This window comes from Narcine bancroftii, chromosome 4 (genome assembly GCF_036971445.1).
Source record: "Narcine bancroftii isolate sNarBan1 chromosome 4, sNarBan1.hap1, whole genome shotgun sequence".
In the NCBI taxonomy this organism is placed as follows: Eukaryota; Metazoa; Chordata; class Chondrichthyes; order Torpediniformes; family Narcinidae; genus Narcine; species Narcine bancroftii.
The window spans coordinates 172,163,329-172,180,514 of NC_091472.1; the positions used below are offsets into that span (position 1 = coordinate 172,163,329).

The following is a 17,186-nucleotide window of genomic DNA, read 5'->3' on the forward strand; positions in this document are numbered from 1 at the left end:
TGTTTACTGTGAGGGAAGTTAAAGCCAAATGCATGGAGGTTATTTTTCATTCTGTATGGGAAAGACCACTCCTGTTATTCTGTGTATGGCAACGATCTCTTGATTTACGAAAGGAATTAAATGCTTTGGAAGTAGTCCAGAGAAGGTTTACCAGATGAACATCTGGAATGGGTCGGCATCTTATGAGGAAACAGGGGTTGGTTTGTATCTGCTGGGGTTGTAAAATTTGAAACAAACAAGATTCTGATGAATTTTGTCAGGGTGGCTATGGAGAGGATGTTTCTTTTGGTGAAGAATCTAGATGTAGGGATCACTGAAAGAATAAGGGTGAGACAATGATTATGTAAAATCATTTTCTCTGAGAGGTCTGTGAGTGTTTGAAACTCTCTTCTTAAGAGGCTGTCTACAACCAGATGGTACTAATATGGACATCTCTAATTTCCATTACCCACCCCCCCCCCCCCTCCTCTCCCCTCTAGACTCTCTCTTTCCCTATCCCTCTGTCTCCCTTCCTCCAGCTCCCCATCCACTTTCCTTCCTTCTCAGCTCTCTGCCCTCTCCCCCATCATTTCTCAGCTGCTTTCTATTCTACCCTCCCACCTATATCCAACTGCCTCTTACCTGTCAGCCTGTGCTCCTTCCTTTCCTCCCTCTCCCCACACCTTCTTCTCCCCCATCCCACCTTTTTATTTCAGCCATTTTCCTGTTTATCCTGATTCCTGATATGGGCACAGGTCCAAAACTTTTCACTTCCAGTGAATGTTGCATTACCTGGTGAGTTTCTCTAGCACATTCAACCCCAGCATCTGCAGATTTTAATTCTTCAAAGGCTGCTGCAAGAGAATCGATAGATTCTTGATAAGCAAGTTTCAGTGGTAGGTAAAAATGTGTAGTTTGAGGTTAAAATTAGATCAGCTGTAAAGTCATTAAATGACAGACCCAACTTGAGGGACAAGTTCCAAATTCTGGTGTATGATTGTTTGTAAGTAAAGGCAATAACGGTAACCAAGTGAAGTAATATTCAATGAACAAAAAAAAAATAGCTAGAATGTTGTGGTTTAATTACTTGTAGATTTCAGGGAATGAAATGCAATCCATACATAAGCAACTATAATCAAAAGTGTCAAATTATTTTGGTTAAAATCAGGATATACTGGAGATACTCAGCAGGTCAGACAGCATTAATGGAGAGAGAAGGAGAGTTAATGTTTCTTGCCATGACCTTTTATCAGCCCCAAGTAATCAAACTTAAGAAAATTCAAACAAATGGAAAATGACATTATAACCAAAATTTGTTTCTGCTGGATGGGCTTTTTAAAAATTTACACTCAGATATGATAGTTTAATTTATAAATGAGGTATATAGAGAAGTTTAAATTGGACACAAGGGAACTACTTAATTGGATGCCCTCAACAACTGGTCAGGATTATATGCAAGACTAACGTAATTGACTCAGGAGAGATGCTAACTTGCTGGCTGAATATTTGCTCCCATCTTCACCAAAGGTTTATGTGTTACTTCACAGAACATTTACCATTTTAAATGTATATATTTTTTACTTATTATTTCATTTTATTTATTTTAATTTTTTGTATTTATTTTCCTTGCTGGTTGCCAGTTGCTTGAATTCCAGATACCAGGGATTTTTCTGTATATATTTTTTCTCATGGAGGACTAAAGAGTCTGTTCCCATGCTGTATTTTTCTAGGTTTCTATATGATGTTAGCATGAGCTTTGGAATCGGATCTCAAGCCATGGGTTGCAAGCCCTTTCTGGGAGGCAGCGAAGGTGATTTCATCCAGGAGGCCTCATGTAGCTGACATGGCCACCTTCGTTGATCTGCTGAAGGATCCCTGCCACCTCTGCTGTATCCGTTGCCCACTTGCAGCACACCAGACAGCTGGAGCTCCCAGAAAGGGCACGTGGCCGGAAACTGGGGAGAGGGAGATGGGTCACTCAGGCAACAATTCTCTAGTGATGAATTTCCTGCAGTCTGGGATAGGTGATCAGCTGATGTAGATGCTGGGAAAGAAATGGGATCAAATGCAGCTCCCCTGGACATGATGTCTTCTGGCACAGACATACTCCTCCTATGCTCTACTATTCCATGTGGAATGTGAATAAGCAAACTACCTCCTGGCAACAAGAACATCTGCAGGTTCTGGGGTACACAAACATGCTGGAGAAACTCTGCAGGCCATGCAGCATCTATAGGAAGTAAATGGCAGTCTATCTTTGGGGCTGGCAACATTTGCTTTTCATTATCACACCATTGAATCTGGGAAATAGTGGTTTAGAGCTACCCTGTGTATAGATTAGGACTTTTTAACATTTTAATATCTCATTGACTGCAAGCCCATCCATTTTTGGGTTTATAATTATCTCAATACCTCAATGTGTGTCTAAAAGTGTAAGTGCACTTGTGACTGTGACAAATGGAATGGCCAAAGAGATTTAAATAGTCCCATTTATACCAACAATAATGTTCATACTTGATCGATTTATTGATTTAACATCCTGAACATAACACATAATAAATTATTTGAATAAATAAATAAATTAGTGGAGCAGGCAGAGGAGACACGGTGCTTCTCCGCCAGATTCTATTGCCTAGTCAAACTAATGAAGGCTCAATGCAGGCTTTAAATAGCCTGTTAAGGAGCAGATAGTGGTTTATTTTAAAATCCTGCAACTGTGGAGTCTCAGCCCAAGATGGGTATATATGCTAGGGGTAAAATTATTAAAATCACTAGATTCTAATCCTAACTATCATGTTGGATGTTTAAATTATAAGGCTGCATTATGACCTAAAAGCTCGTTTTAATGAGTTTCATTATTATTCAACTTTGCTGACCAGTTTTTGGTGTATTAAATCACAGAGAGCAATTACATAATCTTTAATCTGTTTGTCCTTCTTATCGTAAGCTAGTTAACTGCTCAGGCCACCTCCCATGGATGCCAGCCTTGAGGATTCGTCCTTTCTCATCCACCCATTAATCGGCTGACTGTTAGATAGTTACTTATGAAAGTTGACTATGACATTAAATCTGCCAAGTTATCAACAATTGCCTTACAGTCTAATCCTCCTTCAGAGGAATTACTGATTGCAAATGGCCAAACTGGTTGTATATCAGTCAGGCCCTGTGCACATGGTAGTGAGGTGAAGAAGCAGGGATGGCTAATGGTGACAGCCCCCTTATCCACCCACCTTGGCTTAATTACTAACGAGCTTTATCCCTCACTGTGTACACATGAAAACAATTCATGCATATATTCAGGAGAGCTTAATGCTTAATATGTTACTATGTGACAAAAAATATCCAATGAGAAAGGAAGGCATTCCATAACCAGTTTGGGTTTTGTACAGCCCATTCAGCTCCAGATCTCTCCACAGTCTTGGTCCAGACTTAAACCAAAGCGGTGATTTCATGAAGTGAGATTAGAGTAGCTACCCTTGACACCAAGGCAGCATTTGACCAAATGTTCCATTAAGGTGTCCAAGCAGGATTGGCCACTTGGTGTAAAGGGGAAAACAACCCAATGATTGGAATTATACCCAGCACAAAGGCACTTGGTTTTGTCAAAGGTCAACCTCTCAGCACCACGTCTTTGTGCCAGAAGTTCCTCAGGGCAAGGGCCTCAGTTCAATAATCTTCAATGCTCTTTCATTCATCATAAGCTTAGAAATGGGGATAATTGCCGATGATTACACAATATTCGGTTCCGTTCTGAAGTCCTCAACAAGTGAAACAGTCCATCCCTGCATGTAGCCAGTTAACATTCAGGCATGGACTAATAAGTAGCAAGTAACATTGTGCCACAGAAGTGGCAGATAATGACATCTACAAAAGAGAGAGCTTAGTCACCTACCCTTAACACCCAATGCCATTACAGTTGTTGAGTTCCTTTGGATTAATATGCCAGGGTCATCAAAAGATCAAATCAACGTCACATAAATACCATGGTTATCGGAACTCATAAGGGGCTGTGTATCCTGCAGCAAGCGCCTCACCCTCAATGTCACAAAGCCTACAAGGCACAAGTCAGGAGTGTGGTGGATGATGCTCCACCTTCCTGGAGGAGTGTAGCTCCAGCACCTCCCAAGAGGCTTGACACCATTCAGGGCAAAACAGCCAGTTTGACTGGTGCCTTGTCATTCACCCTAGACATTCTTTTCCTCCACCACTATTTGCTGCAATGTGTACTATCTACAAAATGCACAGTGGACAACTCTGCTGGCACCACCTTTCAAATCCACCATCCCTACCACCAAGAAGGTTGAAGACATCAAGAGCATAAGAGCGCTGCCACCTACAAGATCATTTGAAAATAGACATTGGGACAAAATGTTGGAAGTTACTAACCAACTGCCATGGGAGTACCTTCATCAGGAGAACAATGGTCAAGAAGGCTGACCAAGTGCCATTAGAGATAGGCAATGAATGCTCATCTTATCATGAATGCCCAAATTTGCTCAAAAAATGAACAAATTATAAAAGTTTACTTCAAGCCCACCAGTGGAGATTACTTGATCTGTATAATATAGCTTCATGTTTCGAATCACAAATAATTTTTGCAGCTTCTGCAGATTTAGTCTTTAAAACTCCTTCTCCTCTAATTTGGATACTGCCATGTTTCCTTCGATTTCATTCAGCTGCTTTGCCATCAGATTCACAGGATTTACATATACTTATCACATTTACAATTTTGTTTTGGGTTCTTATATGCTCTAAATGTCAGTAGCTGAAAGCTGGTTCTGACCAGTATCGCAGCACCATCTGCCCCAGTTACTGAGGGCATGGGTTAGATATTTGTCTCTGCTTTCCAAGTTTGCCTGATGGGCTGGTGTAAGTCCAATATGGCAAAACCCATTTGGTTCTGATTCCAAAGTCTTGAATGAACATAATCCATGATCTTGTTCAAAGTATTTGATGAACCATTGCCCAGTTATCCATCCTACTCCCTTCGTGGCTGGTCAGAATCATGCAATGTTCATAAATGTTTAAAAGTGTTCACGCCTGAACTCTATCAACACAGACTTTGTGGTGATGCAATTCCTTTCCTACCATGTGCACTGCTGGATCCCATGAATTACTTCAGCTATTTACCTTTTTGTGACTGGCTTTGTCAGACCTTACAAAAAGAGAGTACGTTTATTTTCTCTCTAAAGTCGGGTTATCAAGGGAAAAGGAGATAAGATATGGCAATAGAATTGAAATGCAGATTGGGTAGAATGATGGAGTAGCTTAAGAGTCTGAATGTTCACAAGAGGACTTTTCAGGTGCCACATTACAGAGAGACAAACTCGGGAACTAATCTCAGAAGGTATGTAATGCAAGAAGGAAGTTAGATCTGGATTGATACCAGAAAACATAAAATTTGATCAGCATATAGAATGGGTTGCCAGGAGATGTAATTAAGGACAGGATACAAGGCATTGAACAGCATGGTTAGTGCAACGCTGTTACAGCGCCAGCAATTGGGACCGAGGTTCGAATCATATTTGTACGTTCTCCCCGTGTCTGAGTGGGTTTCCCAGGAGATGGCGGTTTCCTCCCACCCTTCAAAAAGTATGGGGGTTGTGGATTAATTGGGTGTAATTGACAAAAGTGCCTGTTACCATGCTGCATGCATAGATTTAAATTTAAAATTTACAAGATTCTCCAATAAAAATGTCACTGTTGGTATTACATAAATTTGAGATCAAATGAGCTCAGGATCTTTCAGCAACCATACCTTAACAAGTATGAACTCTAATTCTAGTGCCAGCCATGTTTATGAATACTTTCTCCTCATATAGTTCCACCTGAAGGTCCTTCTGCTGCTAATCGTTGTCACGGGAATGGGAGGAACATTACAGCATGGCCTCAATATATCTCTCATTAATGCACCATCTATTGTGAGTTACCAACACCTTTATGTTGAGTTGTTTAGTGGGATGAAGAAAATGATATTGCATTGATGTTGATTTGTCAGATGAATGGATTTCTCTTTCCTCCCCACCACCCCCCCCCCCCCACTTGATAAACTTGACATTACTCCTTCTTACTTTAGTCTTGATTAAGGGCCCTGACCGGAAATGTTGACTATTTCTGCCCATGGATGCTGCCTGACTCAGAGTCTGTCCAGGAGCTTATTGTTTGCTAAAGGTTGCAGAATCTGAAGCTTATCTGTCTCTTGGAGGTTGTTCCAGCGCCCAGAGGGATCATCCCTGATTCTAATCACACTTCAAATTACACAATTACACAATTTGCTTGCTCTTTTACAATGACATTATCATGCTTCCACTGGGTTATCACCAGGACTGGAAGGCCAAAGTTACAAGACTGAATATGCTGGAAATGTTGACAGAGATATGAGTCAAATGCAGGAAAAAGGGACGAGCTCAAATAGGCAACTTGGATAGTATGGACATGTGGGGCCAAAGGACCTCTTTCCATTCTATACAAGGAGTGATGCACGAAGGTCTGCAATTGCTGTGATTGTAAAAACACAAAAATGCTGGAGGAACTCAGCAGGTCTCGCAGTACCCATAGGAGGTAAAGATACTCAACCAACATTTTGGGCCTGAGTCCTTCTTCAAGGCATTAGTAAAAAGCAGGCAGACATCATAGCTCTGTGACACTATTTCCTACATTACAACAGTGAACACACATAAAGATAACAAAATTGTTTTTATTAGGTGATGAACTACACCCTATGTAAATTCTTGTTCTCAATGGCTAAAGCAACTGGACAATAGTGGACAAGTCGCCCAATTGCTTTCCTGATTCGGAATGGTGCGCAATGCAAAGATCTTAAACCAAAGTGCTGGGGGTGTGAAAGGAGGGGATTCATCAAATATCACAATAGATGGACTTGACTTCAGAATGCTCTAGAAATTGAGTCCAGGCACATCCATGGAGAAAGTGGCTTGTTCTTTCTTTGGGACTGATCATGGAGAAACATTGTCAGAGAACTTGAGGCAGTAGGTTGCAATAGGTCAGATGGCAGAAGGGAAAAGGAAGCTGAAACAATTAAAAATTCAGAGGGACATTCACTCTTGCCATTAAGAAGTCTTTTGACAGAAATGTTGATCTCAAATCAATTTGTTCTAATTGCAGTATATTAAATATTTTATCAATGAGACTTTGCTGGAACGCCATGGCAGTGTGATGGAGGAACAGCTAATCAAAGTGATCTGGACAGTCATTATATCGATCTATCCAGTTGGAGGTGTGCTTGGGTCATTTATTGCTGGACATCTTTCAGTTAGATTCGGAAGGTAAGAACAGAGACATTCAGGCTTGGCCCCTTGGAATTTTCATTCACCTGGTTTTGCAGCAGAAATATAGTTGGTCGAACCGTGAACTTCCAATTCCTGAGGTGAGCTGAAAATATTTCAGATGCCATGCCATCTCTGGCAAGTTTCAATAAATCAGCTTGTTGGTTTTCTTCAATATGCATATCTGGATCCTCTGTGGGTTAAAGGGAACAACTGTCTATTTGGGTAATAAACTTGTCCATGTAGGCTCCTCCCAGTTAGTCCAGGCATTTGAATGTTTAACCTCTATGACACACTATAAAGGACCTGTTCCAAGAAAGGCACAACAAAAGTTCCCAGCAAGAAATGGGGCCACATTGTCGCAGACCATTTGATCCCTCCTTCTGATTGGAAACCCAATTCAACTGACCTCAATCAGTGCAGATGAGCAAGAACATCTCCACAATCTCCATCAGCACCAGAGCACCATAGGGATGTGTTCTTAACCTCTTGCTCTACTCACTCTACATTTATGAATGTGTGTCTTGTTACTACAATAAGACCATCTACATATTTTGTTGATATAAACAAAATAGAGAGAGTGCAGAGAAGGTTCACGAGAATGTTGACAGGATTTCAAGGTCTGAGTTACAGGGAAAGGTTGTGCAGACTGGGGCTTTTTTCTCTGGAGCGTAGAAGATTGAGAGGGGACTTGATAGAGGTGTTTAAGATTTTAAAAGGGACAGACAGAGTAAATGTGGATAGGCTTTTTCAATTAAGAAAGGGGAGATTCAAACTAGAGGACATGGTTTAAGATTGAAGGGGGAAAATTAAAAGGGGAACATGAGGGGAAATTTCTTTACGCAGAGGGTGGTGGGGATGTGGAATGAGCTTCCGGCAGACGTGGTCGAGGCGGGATCATTGGTTACATTTAAGAAAAGACTGGATCGTTACATGGATAGGAGGGGACTAGAGGGGTATGGACCGGGTGCTGGTCAGTGGGACTAGGAGGGTGGGGATTTGCTACGGCATGGACTAGTAGGGCCGAACTGGCCGGTTCTGTGCTGTAAGTGGTTATATGGTTATATGGTTATATATTCGTTGACAATACCACAAGAGTGAGATGCGTAAAAAGGGGTGATGAAGCAGCATGCAGGAGAGAGGTTGAAAACTTGGCTGAAAGGCGCACCAACACAACCTCATACTCAATGTCACCAAAACCAAGGAGCTGATTGTTGACTTTAGGAGGGGGAAACCAGAGGTGTATGATCCAGTGATCACTGGAGGATCAGAGGTGGAGAGGATAAGCAAATTTAAATTCCTGGGAGTCACTATCTCAGAGGACCTTTCCTGGCATGATGAAGAAAGGACATTAGCATCTCTACTTCCTCAGGAGTTTGTGGAAGTTCAGTATATCATCAGAAACCCTGGCAAACTTCTACAAATGGAAAGTGTGCTGACTGGCTGCATCATGGTCTAGTATGGGGAATCAATACCCCTGAGCATAAATCCCTGCAAAAGGTAGTGGACACAGCTCAGGAATTAACAGACAAAACCCTCCCCACCATCAAGAACATCTGCAAGTAACGGTGCCTTTGGAGAGCAGCAGCAATCATCAAGGCTCCACATCACCAGCACATGCTTTGTTCTTGCTGCTACCATATGGAAAGAGATACAGGAGTATCAGAGCCAGCACCACCAGGCTGAGGAGCAGCTTCTTCCCACGGGCAGTAAGAATGTTGAACTGCTCACACTAACCATCCGAGACTCTCATTTGTACAAAACAAAATCTATTTATTTATTTATTATAGCTAGAATAGCTAGAATAGCTAGAATACTTGTCCTGCATATGTAATGTTTGTCTGTATGTGTGGTATGACTGGTTGTATGTTGGCATGTTTTGCACCGAGGACCTGAGAAACCTGTTTCGTCAGGTTGTACTTGTACAATCAGATGACAATAAACTTGCCTTAACCATCAGGAAAGAGGTATAGGTGCCACAAGGCTCACACCACCAGGTTCAGGAACAGTTGCCACCCCTCCACCATCAGACTCCTTAAATGACAAACTCAATCAGAGACTCATTTATGGACTCTTACTTTTCACTTTATTTATTACTGAACCAATCCTTGGATGTTAGAGGTGGTGACCTTGGTCTGGGTCTGTTGTTAAGGGTGACATCTTTGAGTAAAGTGGTTTCCTGCTCTCTTCTGTACCTATGACAATTGTGTACTGTTAACAGTTATTACCATTGTAATGGTCCATTTGTTCAGAAGTGGGAGCTCATGTTTCATCAAGGAACTACTGTCATATGCTCCATTGCAATTCTATCACATTCTTCTGCTTGTTTGAAGCAGTTTTGACTGGCTATGGTTCAACATGTTTTTATATGAATGTCTGCCAATGTGGTATTGTACTTTGAGACCAATTGTGACTCTGAGAGGGAGCTGAGATGTTTTCGGTCTGCTGAATTCATCCTTTCAAATCAAATTTATTGCATTACAGGAAGAACTGTCTGATATTCAACAATATTGTGGCAATAGTAGCCGCTTTAATAGTGGGTTTTAGCAGGATGGCGAAATCTTTTGAGATGATCCTTGTGGGAAGGTTCCTGTATGGAGTAAATGCAGGTACGAGAGGCATTTATTAAACTTTGCAAATATTGTGGCAAGGGTTTGAACAATGTTATTTCCAAAGCTTCAGATTTAAGCTGGATCGTACCTCAGACTCTAATTTTCTACAAGCAGATAGCCATCTCAGAATTTTCCTGTGTTAAGCTGCAACAATGCACTCTGAGTTGCCCTAGGAAATGTGACCAGTAATTTCAAAGAGAAAGGAAAAAGAAAATCAATGTTGATCAACTCTAAATTAAAAATTAGAAAAGTTATGCAGTTTCTTAGATATTCTTAATACTGAAAGCTCTGTTTTAAAAGTGTGATATCAAGGAGAGAGACAAATGTCTGAAAATCCCCATTCTGATAATACTACCTCCCCCTCCCATGAAATTATTCTGATAAAACCATTAAACTACCTCCCCCTCCCATGAAATTAAAGCTTCCCTTGCGTGACATTAAATCATTTCTGGCATCACGTTAACTTATCACATTGAACTCCAATTACCTTAAACTCCACATGCCTAGCGATAATAAAACCTCACCACACAGTCTTGTGATTTTAGAGCTGAATTTTTGATGACGTTAAAAGTTTAAATTGTTAAACTCTCACATCAGATGTAAGCCTTATCCTTTTCTTGTGATTTTCATTTCACCCCATTAGCTTAATTCTGTGACAGCATCCTTGTATGGACCTAAATCCTTCCTGTGAAAGTTCTGTAAATGTACCGATGTGTCCCAATTCCCTCCACCTGCTGCAGCTTTCATTTCTGGATGACCGCGATGCCTTCTATACTTCTTTTGAAAGAAAAGAAATAAAGACCCCTCACAAGCTCCCACAGTCCCAGTGATTCTGTGCTTCCAATCTCTGAGGCTGAGCTGAACAGAACCTTCAGGAGGGTGAATCCTTGGAAAACATCCGGCCTAGACAGTGTACCTTTCCGGGCATCTTAGAACCTGTGTTTTTTCAACCTTTCGCTACACTGGTTAAGGTCCCCACTTGCTTTAAAAGGGTATCCATCATTCCAGTACCCAAGAAGTACAAGGTGACATGCCTCAATGACTATTTGCCCATGGCACTAGCATCTGAAGTGCTTGGAGAGGTTGATTATGGAGCAAAAAGGACCTGGGCCCACTTCAGCTTGCCTACTGACACAACAGGCCAACGCCAGATGCCTTCTTGCTGGCCTTCTTCTCTGTGTTCGATCACCTAGACCACAGGAACACCTTTATCAGGCTGTTGCTCATTGACTACAGCTCAGTGTTCATCATTATTATGCCAGCAAGACTCATGACTAAGCTAAAGGGCCTGGGACTCTTCTCATCCCTCTGCAACTGGATCCTTGACTTCCTCCCTGCAGACCCCAGTCAGTGTGGATCAGCAACATCACCTCCTCCACAAGACCAGAAGAAAAAGGAGTAGATTTAGGTATTTGGCCTCGAGTCTGCTCCACCCTTCGAATCATAGCTGATGTATTTTTCCTCTCAACCCTATTTTCTTGCCTTCTCTCCATAACTTTTGACACCCTGAATAATCAAGGGCATATGAAACTCCGCTTTAAATCTACCCAATAACTTGACCTCCACAGCCATCCTTGACAACACACTGACCATCCACACAGGGACACCCCAAGGCTGCGAGCCTAGTTCCCTGTCCTATTTTTTGTACACCCATGACTGCACAGCTAAGTTCTGCTCCAACTCAATCTACCAATTCACTGATATTGCCATTGATGTTGGCCAAATAACTGGAAGCGATGAGTCAGAGTACAGGATGGAGATCAGTAATCTGGTTGGATGGTGTCTAAAGAATAGTTTTGCTCTCAACGTCACCATGTCCAAGGAGTTCATCGTGGGTTTTAGGGAGGAGATGCAAGGGACCACACACCTGTCTGCATTGATGGGAGGAGGTGGAGGGAGTCATAAAACTTCAAGTTCTTGGGAGTCCATATCTCAGAACATCTCTCCTGGAACCAGCAAATCAAAGCAATTGTGAAGAAGACACACCAATGTCTCTACTTTCTAAAGCAGGGGTGGGCAACCTACAGCCCCCATGGCCTGGATCAAAACTTATCGGGCCTGCAACCAAGCGTTTGCCCGATCACACTCAGCTGCTCCAACATACATCGTTCGCGCACTAAACTGTCAGCCTTTGTCATTGGTGGCCCTAGGTGGGGACAGTGTGCATGGATGAAACATTCTTCAGCAAAGGTGGCTATATAAATGCCATCTGTTCCTTTGGGGTCATGAACCAGGCAGAAAAATGACTGAGTTCACATAGAATGTTCACTGAAGTCTCCACATCGTTATAAGCAGGAATCAATCACCAACCGCATCGCTTTCTGCCCCTGGAAAACTAACTTGCCCTGGTGCTTCCGGGAACATTCTTTGCCCTCAAGCTGGGCCTGAGACAAACTATGATTCAGTGGCCAATTATCCCGCTCTTGGTCCCAGACCACTCATCCACCGGTGAATGTGGAGCCAGGCGACCAATGGGGTGAACCTTTCGGAGTGACCCCGAAATACTCCCTCCCCTGAGCTGCTCAAAAAGGCACAAACCCAGATGTCCGTGCGTGGGACACTGTGATGTTCCTTCGTCCAATTCTAGCTGGAAGCAAAACTCATTTAAGCATAAAGCAAATTTCGTTCACTCGGAAATGGGATTTACCTCACATTTTCGTAGTTCAAAACACACCTTAGAGCGCAGAGAAATTAAATAAAATTGGGTGGTCTGGATCAAAGACAGAAGTTGACAGGAATACACAATAGCTTCTGCTGAGGAAGATTCAAGATGCTATATTCGACAAATTTATTTATATCCGCAGTTCTGAAATAAAAATAATTGTTACTGATTATTTTTAAAGCTCCTGAACTATTTGAAGACTTATTTAAAAGCAACCAAGTTTAAATGACAGTTTGCAGCACTGTCCAAAATATTTATATCCAGCAAAGGAATATTTTATCACTCCTGCTAAATCGTTTGTTCTACCAGTGGTAAGATTGATTGCACAACTCCTTGAGATGATGTCTTGTAATTGGCATCAATCATACAACAAACAGAATCAAGTTTCCCACTGACTGAGCTGCTGTCTGTTTTGGGGTTAGTTATTTTGTTTTCATTAGGACTCATTTTTCTCCTTTTGACTTCTTTTATTGTGTCATTTTAATGACTAACTTGTGATTTTTGGTACATTTCCAGATTTGAATATGCCTTCCCCTGACTTGAAATGCACCATCGTAGTTTTTTGGAAGGAATACGGTTGATGTCATTGCTTGAATTTTTTCTGTGGATTGATTTTTGATAAATTATCATTAGTTATGTTCCTATATTGTACTTTATATTGTACTTCAAGCAGAGACAATCAAAAAATTAAATTACATGATGTCTGTGTTTTAGTATTTATTTCAGTGCGGCCTGCCGTTCAACCATGGACACACCATCCAGCCCACGCACGGTAAAAGGTTTCCCTCCCCTGTTCCAAAGGGACTGAGGAAATTTAGCATGTTGTCAGATACTCTATCAAACTTCTTCATGTGCGCTGTGGGACGAAAACATAGTCTGGTCCATCACAGACTCTAACCTCCCAAACATTACAAACATCTCTGTGAAGTACTGCCTCAAGAAGGCAGCAGGCATCATAACGGACAGTCATCACCTTAGTCACAACTTCTTCTCGCTGCTACCTTTGGGCAGAAGGTACAGAAACCTATAAACAAGCATATCTGGGTTCAAGAACAGTTTCTTTTCAACTGTTATCAGACTCTTAAACCTCTCCTTGATTCACTAATCATGGACTGTCTGAACTTGTACAAAAGGACTGTCCTACACTATTACAAGTCATTTTCTTTGCACTATGATTTGTTTTACTTTTTAATTTAATTCAAATAGTTTAGTATTACAGTTTTTTTTTATAAGTACCTGTTCGGATGCAGCAAGTAAGAATTCAAGACCATGTACTTTGTACAATGTTACTGTTGAGCAACATACATTTTAGACCAATATTCTAAGAGTCAATCCCTTAGAAGACACATCCCTTCCTTTCCAGTGAGAGGTCCTTTCTAGTATCTGTGGAGAGAGAAACCAATCACCTAAGCCACTGATTCAAAACATTAATTTCATTTGTTGTTCCACAGATACTTCCTTGTTCTCATTGACCCTTTTAAATTCAAAGTGTCTGCCATTCTTTGATTTTGTGTCAACACTTTCCTCCTTATCCAGACTATTGCCTTCCAGTGCCAGGGTCTTCCTTCCCTGCTTGAGGGGCACTTCCTTTTCAAAGTTGTCAGCTATTTAATCCCCGTTACCCTTGCCACCCAGTCCTTGGCTTCATCCAATGCCAGGGTAAGGCCAAATGAAAACATGAACAATTTATTATATTCCACCTCATTAGCTTAAAATCCAGCTGCATGAACATAAACTTCTCCAAATTTATGTCATCCCCTCCTCATTCCATTTCCACTGTTTCCGTCTGTCCTCTACCTGCTCCCGTTCTCACTTTTCTCTTAAACCTTCCCCCTCCCCCCAATGGGCTCCTCTCTCTCCACCTCACTCACCTTCATTTACATAGAACAGAATAGGCCCTTCTGCCCACATTGTTGTGCTGACCAATGTAAACCTACTACACAACAATCTCACCTATCTTCTATATTTCTTACATCCATGTGCCTGTTTGAAAGTTTTTTGAATGTCCCTGTCATACCACCCTCCATCACTATTCCTGGCAATGCATTCCAGATACCCACCCCTCTCTGTATAAACTGACATCTCCCTTAAACTTTCATCTGCTCATCTTAAACCATTGTTACCTGGTATTTGCTATTGTCACCCTTGGGATTAGGTGCTGGCTGACCCCTCCTATCTAAACTCCTCATAATCTTATGTACTTGTCCACCATCTATCACCTCTTGACCTCTCCCCATCACCCATCCCCTACCTTTTTATGCTTGCTATTCCCTCTTCCCACTTTATCCTTGAATAATGCCCCCAATGCAAAACATTGAGTGGCCATCACTTTCCACAGATTCTGCCTGACCTGATGATCTCTCCAGCTTCTCTTTGTCTGTTGATAGATTCTACCATCTGCAGATCTAGTGTTTCTCTGTCGCTTTCTTCCTGTGTTTCAGTCCTTCCTCTTTCCTGACCAATGGCTCACTCCCCATTTACGTTAACCCTTCGTATCAAATAATCAAACCTTTATCACGACTGCAACCAGACAGATGTGCTGATGGCGTTTACATCTCATGTTCCTTCAATAATCCAATGAGTGGCAAAATTAACCTGTGTTTTATTTCCTTTCCATCTAAAGGGAACGGTATGAATATTCATTGTATGTACCTTATGGAATGTTCTCCAAAGAAGTTACGAGGCCTTGTGACTATCACCACAGCCACATTCATTTCTCTTGGGAAATGCTTAGGACAGATTGTTGGACTCAGGTCAGTCTCCTTGAGATGATCGAGTATATTCACACGTGTAGTATAACAGTGTCACCATGTGATCACCAATGTGGGCTGCAGCTCATTCAGAAGCTAAGAGGCTTCAGGAACTGCCTTATGTTCCAGTGAGTCTTTAAAGTGACATGTCAGGAATGTCTGAATTCCTGGGGTTTTAATACAGGGGGAAGAGAGGGGTGGGGTGCCTCAGCAAAGTGTTCTGGCATTTGGGACTGCATAGCAACCAGAGAGCCAATCCCTGCTGGTCTTTTGGAGATCATTGCTACTTTTACATTTCATCAGGTGCCAGGCTCCCACTGGTGGGTGGTTTGATCCCACCTCTGCCCCAGCTGAGTGGATGGTGGATTGAACCTGCAACCTTCCTCCTTACTGCTGCTTCCTCAAAGGTCTGTCATCTGCATTCCACCTGAGGGGCTTGTCAGATCATTTTCTCAACTTGGCTGGCAGATTTTATTCCTCTCTACTCTTTTGCCCTCATGATAAGTTTGTGAACTTGTATGACCCTGCTGGACACCTGTACCTAATTTGGTCATACACTTGCCTAATAACTAGTCGTTGGTTGCAGTGAAACTTAAAGACCAGCCATTCTCAACCTTTTTGTTGTTATGGCCCTCTTAGGACTCTGCTCAAAGTTTACAGGCCCCTTCTCTGTGAAGCGCACAAGTTTAATTCCATACTTCTCTCCTACCGACTGCATAAAAAACAAAAAATGTTATGATTTCAGACCGTGGCCCCTCCCCCCACCCCCAGAAAAGTGCTGTGGCCCCCCGAGTGGGGTTTCAGCCCCTGTTGAGAATGGCTGCTGTAGACCTTGTGCTCAACGATAGCTCCTGAACTAATTGTGGATCCTGAATAGTCCGCTTCACAACAGCAAATGTTTTGTTGCCTGCAGTGAAGGTGTCACTGTTCACGTGCTTACGACATTGAATTTATGTCACTGGTGCAGGCATGTCGCCTTGTATTTTGAGTTTGTTTCTTGGAGACAGGTCTTTGCTCACATTGTTTAAGAAATGAATAGTTATGGCAGCCTGTGAGAAACCTGTGAACCAGAGTAATGTTGAAGATATAATGTTTGCATAAAACGAAGCTCATTAAATCAGTCTTATCACAGCTGCTGGGGAATTAGAGCTTTTAGAGGAATCCAAAATGAAGACAAAGGGATGGGGAAGAGAACAAGAAGAGCACTGGCAGAAATTCTATCCCTTTGAAACCTTTCCTCCAGCTCTCCACCCCCTTCCCTCTCCATTCACAGAGCCATCCCCCCTCCCCTTGTTTGCTGGTGTGCTCCTCCTTCTGCCTGACCCCACCACCATTTTGTGTGGGTGCCTGCCCATAGTTTGTTCATATATTGATCATTGGTTATGCATCTTTATCTTTGCCATATAAAGTACATTGTTTGACTTGCTGAGTTTTTCACCACTTCCTTGGAGAAGAGGCATCTCTCCAATATTATTCCTTGCTGTAAGGGGCATGTAACAGAAACCCTTTGCCGATGTAACCTTCAGCTGACCGTGGTCCCCTCCTGTTTCCCTGTCTGGCAACCATTCCAACTCTGCTGTGTCTCTCCTCATTGCTCCACCTTGCACAGGGATCAGTATCACACATTCCATGTGGAAAAGCAGCAGAGTTTGGGCGGCACGGTTGGCATAGCGGTTAGCACAATGCTGTTACAGCACCCGGGTTAGAAACCAGCGCTGTCTGTAAGGAGTTTGTACATTCTCCACATATCTGCGTGGGTTTCTTCCCATCCTACAAACTTACAGGGGTTGTAGTTTAATTGTGTGGCACAGGCTCGTGGACCAGAAGGGCTTCTTTCTTCTTTGGCTTGGCTTCGCGGACGAAGATTTATGGAGGGGGTAAATGTCCACGTCAGCTG

General features: G+C 42.3%; 1 protein-coding gene and 2 long non-coding RNA genes across 4 annotated transcripts in view; 1 reads left to right on the forward strand and 2 right to left on the reverse strand.

The window, feature by feature from the left end:
• Window positions 1–17,186, forward strand: part of LOC138761227 (solute carrier family 2, facilitated glucose transporter member 11-like) — a 71,652-nt gene that overhangs the window by 30,906 nt on the left and 23,560 nt on the right. For both annotated transcript variants that reach the window (XM_069933013.1, XM_069933014.1), the window contains exons 3-6: window positions 5,802–5,900; window positions 7,105–7,265; window positions 9,750–9,874; window positions 15,163–15,292. In XM_069933013.1, the coding sequence (XP_069789114.1) occupies window positions 5,844–5,900; window positions 7,105–7,265; window positions 9,750–9,874; window positions 15,163–15,292 (473 nt within the window). In that variant the 5' untranslated portion in view covers window positions 5,802–5,843. The remainder of the gene's footprint in view (window positions 1–5,801; window positions 5,901–7,104; window positions 7,266–9,749; window positions 9,875–15,162; window positions 15,293–17,186) is intronic.
• Window positions 9,364–11,817, reverse strand: LOC138761229 (uncharacterized). Its single transcript, XR_011356201.1, has 3 exons — window positions 11,745–11,817; window positions 9,966–10,046; window positions 9,364–9,855 (listed from the first exon to the last, which is right to left on the reverse strand). It is a non-coding gene; the product is annotated as an uncharacterized lncRNA (long non-coding RNA).
• Window positions 12,531–17,170, reverse strand: LOC138761230 (uncharacterized). The gene is made up of 3 exons (XR_011356202.1): window positions 17,072–17,170; window positions 13,776–13,922; window positions 12,531–12,683 (listed from the first exon to the last, which is right to left on the reverse strand). It is a non-coding gene; the product is annotated as an uncharacterized lncRNA (long non-coding RNA).